General features: G+C 36.5%; 1 protein-coding gene across 1 annotated transcript; it reads left to right on the top strand.

The window, feature by feature from the left end:
• On the top strand, positions 1-7,258 carry KLHL41 (kelch like family member 41). Its single transcript, XM_032190682.1, has 6 exons — positions 1-1,110; positions 2,963-3,120; positions 3,213-3,320; positions 4,737-4,922; positions 6,039-6,185; positions 7,020-7,258. Exons 1-6 carry the CDS (start codon positions 1-3, stop codon positions 7,129-7,131), a joined length of 1,821 nt encoding a protein of 606 aa, XP_032046573.1. The 3' UTR covers positions 7,132-7,258.
• Positions 7,259-8,284: the final 1,026 nt, after the last annotated feature.

Raw genomic sequence — 8,284 nt, 5'->3', positions numbered from 1 at the left:
ATGGATTCCCAAAGGGAACTCACTGAAGAACTGAGACTTTACCAATCAACCCTTCTTCAAGATGGCCTCAAGGAACTCCTGGAAGAGAAAAAGTTTATAGATTGCTCCCTAAAAGCTGGTGACAGAAGCCTGCCCTGCCACAGATTGATTCTATCAGCATGTAGCCCTTATTTTCGTGAGTATTTCTTATCTGAGCAAAATGAAGAGAAAAAGAAGGAGGTAGTTCTGGATAATGTTGACCCCAACATCCTGGATATGATTGTCAAATACCTTTATTCAGCAAGTATTGATCTTAATGATTCTAATGTGCAAGATATTTTTGCTTTAGCCAGTCGTTTTCAGATCCCTTCTGTATTCACCGTGTGCGTCTCCTATCTTCAAAAGAGGCTTGCTGTTGGTAATTGTCTGGCCATCCTTCGATTAGGTGTTCTGCTTGATTGCCCAAGACTTGCATTTTCTGCCCGTGATTTTGTCTCAGATCACTTTGTGCAGATCTGCAAAGAAGACGAATTCCTGCAGCTTGCCCCACATGAACTTATCTCAGTTATTTCACCTGACAGCTTAAATGTAGAAAAGGAAGAACTGGTATTTGAAGCGGTAATGAAATGGGTCCGAAAAGACAAGGAGAACAGAGTAAAGAACCTGGGAGAAGTTTTTGACTGTATACGTTTTCGTCTTATGCCAGAAAAATATTTCAAAGAACATGTTGAGAAGGATGATATAATTAAAAGCAACTCAGATCTTCAGAAAAAAATAAAGATTATTAAGGATGCTTTTGCTGGAAAACTGCCTGACTCTAGCAAAAATAAAGACAAGTCAAACAAAGGGGAAGTAAATGGTGATGTAGGAGATGAAGATTTACTTCCTGGCTATCTAAATGACCTTCCCAGGCATGGTATGTTTGTCAAAGACCTAATTCTTCTGGTTAATGACACTGCCGCAGTAGCTTATGATCCTCTAGAAAATGAATGCTACCTAGCAGCCCTGGCGGAACAGATTCCCAGAAATCATTCCAGTATAGTCACCAAACAAAATCAGGTCTACGTTGTTGGAGGACTGTATGTAGAAGAGGAGAACAAGGATCAGCCTTTCCAATCATATTTCTTCCAGGTATAAGCTTTATAATTATTGGTGCAGTAACAGGTGCTTGTAAGAGTCACTGAAAAGTACTTGGAGTCTATGCAAGTGAATTGTCTAGTCTCTGGTCAGTGGAGAAAAATTCCTATAGAAAGCTTTTCCTGTCTCATAAAGGTAAGTGAAACCAAGGGACCTGCATCTTCTCTTTCAAGATTAAGTCCATGGTGAGATCTCAGAAAAGATTAACTAGCACTTTATATCCAGGCACTAGCTTTCATTAAAGTCCTGTTTTTTTTTCTGTACAGGTGCCTACACTTTAGACTAAAAATATTATTGTTGAATGTCTTCTGTGAATTTAAGTTCCATGAATGTTGATTACTTAGCTTCTTTAGATACAAATTCTTTTTTTTGTATCTGAAATATTTTTATGACTGTAATAATGTCTGTATTTTAAATGTCACTTTTTTCACTAAAATTCCAAATTTGTTACATTTATGTTTGAAAACATAAATTTGAGGGCATTCCAAAATATGTTATTTATAGGTAGAAGGTTGTTCTCACAAACTGTTGGTGCCAGTAGACTAAATACAAAGTTCCAACTATGAATTCATTTTTTTTCTTGACTTTGTAAATCTGTATAAATTGTAAGTCCCATGACATATTTCAGAAAAGTAGCAGAATTACCATTTGGCACGCTTACATCATAAACTAATTCTATTGTTTTTTTAGCTATCTGGCTATATGTTCTTTGATATTTAAATGATCTTCTAATGAATCATGCAGTATGCTGCTGGCCACAGCTTGTCTTTAGGCACACTGCCCTAAGAGAGTTAAAGTAGGTCCTTTGCCAATATGAAATAAAACAGAGGGATAGGTAGTGACAGAATTTTAAAGCCTTCAGGTATCTAAAAATGCAAATATTAAGTGTTTATAGCACTAAGGCTCACGGTGATTTCACACACAGTGAAAGAGCTGGTTTCAGGAATCTCTTATACCTGTGAGAGGGAAGTCAGTTTGCTAGAGAGGACAGTGTTCATGTCCCTTTGTAGGTGTAAAACATTACTCAGTGAAGTGCAGAACTTGTTACAGATATATTCTTCCAATAGAAATACCACAATGATGTCAATAATGTACATGTATGTAATTTAGAACTGAATAACCAGTCTTAGGCTACTAGAAAGGGGCCCCTGAAAAACTAAACCTCAACATTGACACTAGAAATTGCTGAAATTTTCAAAATCCTACTTCATACATCTAAAACTATTTCCCCGAATCCTTCTTTCTCACTTGTTGTCTTTAAAACTGCTTGCTGCTGTTACTATGTATAGTTAAAATACTTTTCTGCATTACCTGTGAAGCTGTTGTTCCCTCTAAAATATCAATGTGGACCATACCAACATTCACTTACTATTGTCCCTTTCTCTACCAGTGATGCACCTGTTACTCTGTTACTATAACCTATTGACATTTTGTTTGGTAGCTAGCAGCCAAAGACAAAACCAGGCTGCCAATAGCTCAAAAATGCATGACTAATTTAGTGCCTATCAACAGTACAGATGTCATCTTCGAGACTGATACAATGAACAGGCTGTGACCCGTGATGCGTACATTTTGTCCTCTGAACGCTACCCAGATCTAGCTACAGGGGCAATCCATGGCCATGATCTACATTTTACCATTGCAATAAAATGTCTTGTCTGACAGATTTGTCAGTGGTCTGACAAATCTGGGAGATGCAGTTTACCATGCAGACCTTGACTGTGGAACACACTTCTGGAAAAAGAATTATCTGATCTATGATTAGATTTATTCTGTGGAACAGTTGTTGTTGCATGAATTTCTACTACTTGCCTTTTCTAAATCTTCTGTTGTGATGCTCTTTCAGCTGGACAGCATTGCTGGTGAGTGGGTTGCCCTTCCTCCACTGCCATCAGCCAGGTGTCTCTTTGGGCTGGGAGAGTCAGACAACAAGATCTACGTAATTGCAGGCAAAGACCTTCGCACTGAGGAGTCACTGGATTCAGTCCTGTGCTATGATCCTGTGTATGTTTACAATTTAATTATGCCCACTGAGGACATGTCAATAGCCCATTGTTAATTTAAAGAGCCTAACAGTGATATTCTTCTTGTTCCAGGGCAATAAAATGGGGTGAGATCAAAAAACTACCTATCAAAGTTTACGGCCATGCTACTATCTCAAACAATGGATTGATATATTGTCTTGGTGGAAAAACTGATGATAAGTAAGTCTTTTCGTAATTATTTAGAACATTGTTTGGTTCTTTATAGATTCTGTGTCCTCACTCAGAAAGCAGGGTATCCCTTTCTTGCATCTCTGGGTTAAGGTTGCTTACAATTTGGCAGAAGGCAACACGCTATAGTATACAGAGTATATTTTTCATTATAAGGTAAAATTATGTTTACCTTGTAGTCCCTAACAGTTGTTTTAATCACTTTACTTATTTCCAAGGCAAATTCTGAACTGAACGCACACACAGTCATCACAGTTAGTTGTGAGGATATTCTTTAGAAGTATTATTTCTTAACAGACAGAAATGCTTAGGTACCATGGAACTACTTTGTCAGATCTTCAATTTTTTTCACTTGTAAGGCCTGTTATACCTTACTGGGTATAACGTTAAGAAAAATCAAAGTTTTTGCTGCTATTGAGTGTGTGGTGGTAATTTTCCAAGCAAGTGAGTGCTTTACTAAAGCATAGTGACAAGAAGTTGCAGTGGTTATAAAGCTGCAGTACAGATGAAGTTACTGGTTCATTTGCTTTAATTAGAATGAGCTTAGCCGGGCTAAGAGTCCATGTAAAACAATAAAATTTTGAGAAATGATATGAGGCATACCTAGCATAAACTAAAATAAGCTATTGTTTAAAGGAGTGTTCATGTGTTGGCTTTTGGTATGCCTTGAACTTCAACTTGGTGTTGTTCTGGAGTGAAAGTGACTTTTCCAAGCCCAAGTCTTCATGTACAGTATGAAAATCTAGGGTCTAAGCAAATCTGCCTACATTCTCTTTGAATCATTGGGAAGATGGAAAGACCTCTCTTGGTGCTTGATGGAGTTATTTTTCAATGCATTTTTTCTTCTGGAAGAGAGCAATAGTTAGCGTTTGGTCATCTTAGCTCCTCCCAGTATGAGTCTTGTTAATTTATACAGGTTCAAACTGTCTAATGCACAGCCACTGCTCCTTTTTTCTTCATGTGTTTCAGTATTAGAGCTGTAAAACAACTGAATGTATTTCATAAAGGTGCACAGATCCACGTACATGCATACTTATCTTGAACTACCAAATAAACCTATTCTGATCTTCTCCATCATTAAATTTAGTTAATTCCTGTTGACCCTAACCTTTGGTGTACATTCCGTAAGAGTCCACCTGAGCAGAACGCTCTCAGAAAGGATATTGACTTTGTCCTGTAAGGTACAGTGAAATTACTGCCCTATGGAAGCAGCATTTAACATTTGGTTTAGTTCTGTGGATGATTAGTGCTTTACAGACTTGTAAAAAGTCCATCACTAAATCAGAGAGAAGATCTTATGGAAGAGATATTACATACAAACCCACAAAACCCACCTCAACTAGGTCTCACTTGGAACAAAACAGAAGTTCATTAGAAATGATTTCAGTTTTTCTTTTTTCTCTGCAGGAAATGTACTAATAGAGTATTTGTATACAATCCAAAGAAAGGAGACTGGAGAGACCTGGCTCCAATGAAAGTGGCTCGCTCAATGTTTGGAACAGCTATCCATAAGGGCAAGATTTTCATTGCAGGTGGTGTCACTGAAGAAGGCCTGACTGAATCTGTTGAAGCTTTTGATCTGACCACAAATAAGTAAGTGCAAGCTATTTTTAAGATCAAACTATTTTTAAGCAAATATTCTATCACCTTGGCTTTTAAGATCTTGAGATAGCCACAAAAATATCTGGTGCTGATATTATTCTAACATCAGCACAGCTTTACTATGATAGCTTAAACTTTTACGTGGTCCTCAATGTACCTTTATTTTAAAGTACTTCAATCATATGTAAACCCATTTGGCTGTGCTGCCTTCACCGTTAAGGTGGAATTGCAGCCATCACCCTCACAACAGAAACTTTAACTTAAACATATACAATCCTAAAGAGACCTACTTAAAGAATTTAACAATATAAAAAATGAATTATGCAAGAAGAAATTCTACAGTTTTGGACTCTACACATTCTATTCAAAGCAAATGAAAGTTAAGGTCATTTTGTCACCATTATGTTTAGCACATTCTTTCTCTTCCATTGTTCAGACACGCAACCTATGGTCAGAAAACATCTGCAGGTTCTTGTCTCAGTTTACTCTGTTTTGTTACTGTCAAGTCATGCGAGTGTAAGAAGAAAAGTAGCCTATTGGTTTTGATGTTGACATTGACAGGCGGTGAGATATCTCTATGTTTTATACATTCATGGGTGTGACTTGGCAGAATATTTGAAATTAAGCCAATGAGCTCTACTTTTTTTTTAATTATTATTTTTTATTCTCAAATTATTATGTCTGTGCCGCTTGAAATGAAAACTTATGTTGGAAACAATAGGGAAAAAATGAGGCATTAGAGGAGACAGATATATTTGTATAAAGCATATTAGTGATGATGAGACCAGGAGACCTGTAAGACTTGGTCTCTAGAAAGAGATGTCATCAGTGTAATTCTGTGGCATTAAGACATGCATTTCTGCATGAAGTTCCTGTGTGGATGAGAAACAAACTCAGTACTGATTGATTCATTTTTTTCTTTTAGTAAACCATTTCACCAAAGTGGAATGGTTTCACTAAGAGGTCCCTTCCAACCCCTACAGTTCTGTGATTCTGTGAAAGTGGTCCACAGTCGCTGCATTTACATTGCCCAGAACTGTATTTTAAGTACATTCAGTTTAGAATATTTGACCTGTATTTGACTTAGGTTTTTCTTTTCATTTCCAGGTGGGAGGTTCTGCCTGAATTTCCCCAAGAGAGAAGTTCCATCAGTTTAGTCACCTTAAGTGGATCTTTGTATGCTATTGGAGGCTTTGCAATGATTCAGCTCGAATCTAAAGAATTTGCACCTAGCGAAGTCACTGACATATGGAAGTAAGTTTAATGTTGATCATACTTTCCTGGTGGAAAGCCCTATTAGCAGTTAGGTTTGTAGACACCGAAGGATAAAATTAATATTATGTTTAACTCTAGAAGGGAACCATATCACAGGTTGTGAAGCACTTACGAACAGTCTGAGTCATGACATTTAGATTCTTTTTTACCATATAGCAAGGATATATGGAAAAAAATAAATTCTGTTGGCAGGTTTAGCCTTTTAAGTGTGCTGTACAAACATTCTCTGTTTTGTGACATTCTTATGCAGGAAGCATGTATACACAGAGAGGTTCATATATATGTATTATTATTAGTCAAATAAGTAATTGTTCTGAGAAATCAGAAATCTGTATCTCCTAGATTTATTTACCTAAATCACGGTAGCAGTAATGAAACATTGTGCCTCTACTGTGGCTTCAGTTGCTGAGGTGGATACAGGAGTTTTAACTGGCAGAAAGAGAGAAAGGATTACCAGAAAAAAAAAAAAGAAAAAAAAAAGAAAAACAAAAACTAAAAAACTTTATATGTAAGAATTTAAAGAAATTCAGCTGGAATGTTTAAGATGAGGAGGCTTTTATAGGAGTAATGAAATATGACACAGGGAAGCAGTGAGCTTCAGGGACCAGGAAAAGGACAACTAACATGCACAAGAGCATACTTCTCTTCTAAGAGGACAAAAGCACTTCTCTGTAGCACTGTTCAGCACAAAGCTGCTACAAGCCTTTGCAATGCATGGACTATCCTTTTTTTCACTCATATATAAAAAAAAAATAAAAATGTCAAACTCAAATTTTAAGAAGCTATGTTCTGACCTTATTTTGTTAAATGCAGGTATGATGATGAAAAGAAGGAATGGATTGGCATACTCAAAGAGATTCGATATGCTACTGGAGCTTCCTGTCTGGCTACACGCTTAAATCTCTTCAAGCTATCAAAACTGTAAACAAAGTGATGGAAAATGGGATATGGCGAGGGAGTTTAGATAGGCTCTTCTGGTTTTGTTGCATGAAAATATCCCCAAATTGTTCAGAGTTTTGTAGCAGCATACTCGTTATTCTCCTAACTGTTAAACAGTTAATCTGTCTATCCAAGTCTTAAGATATATACTAGCTAATCAACAAGAGGTGAATATTTGTTAACCTTTAAAATCCTGAAGAATTAAAATTGATTAGAATAAATGAAGATTTCTAAGAGAACTCTGTTTTTTCCACTCAGTGGAAAATAAAACTAGTTGCATATCCTTACACTCAGTCCAGGATAGTGACGACTTAGTCCCCAGACAATGCTCAAGAATGAATTAACTGTTAAATTAAGAATAAAATTAGCTACGTTGTACTAACTGGCTGTTTGCACAGCCTGATTTCTCTCTTTAGCAGTATATGTAAATCCTGCATTCTTCAGCCATATTTTGAGAATATTTTCATTAGAGCCTTCTAAAAATAATTAATTTACCCTGAAATTAAAACACATATTGAAAACAAAAGTATATTATGTGGCTCAAGAAATACCGACCTCAGCCAACGCTGTACTAGTAGCCAGCCGTGAGGAAAGAGAGAAAAGTTTACAAGGTTAATAGCTTTGCAGTTTCACGTATTATATTTTGGCTTCTGGTAACAGGGATTTTCCACTTTTTTATGCTTTTGTATTTATTTCTAAAGCAAGTATTTTATGGAAGGTTTCCTCAGAGATCTGAGGCCATTAACAAGCATTCATGAAAAGTCCCAGAACAACTGATCATCTGCAAGCACTTATGACATGGAGGACTTTTCCACCTAATAAAGAATTGATGTATTTTGATGTTTAAGCATTTAACTAGTAACAATTAAATTTTAAGACTCTAAAAATATCAGTGGTGCCTCTTTTAATAATCAGCTCATCATTACTATCATATTGACCGGATACCGGTTATAGCCTTTGCCCTGATCAGAGCACTCAGTTTTGCTGAAGTAGAACATGCCTGCCATTTTTAAAAAATCTCTTCAAAAGATATCTCCATTGAGTAAAGCGGATATCATAACACTCAAGCAATGTAATTTCAACTGATGTAGGAGGAAAACTGGAAATGAGGCCCACTACACCTGACTGAATGGTAATTG

This window comes from Aythya fuligula, chromosome 6 (genome assembly GCF_009819795.1).
Source record: "Aythya fuligula isolate bAytFul2 chromosome 6, bAytFul2.pri, whole genome shotgun sequence".
NCBI classification, from domain to species: domain Eukaryota; kingdom Metazoa; phylum Chordata; class Aves; order Anseriformes; family Anatidae; genus Aythya; species Aythya fuligula.
Note: the sequence above shows the minus strand (reverse complement) of the source record. Positions and strands in the feature narration are given on the sequence as shown.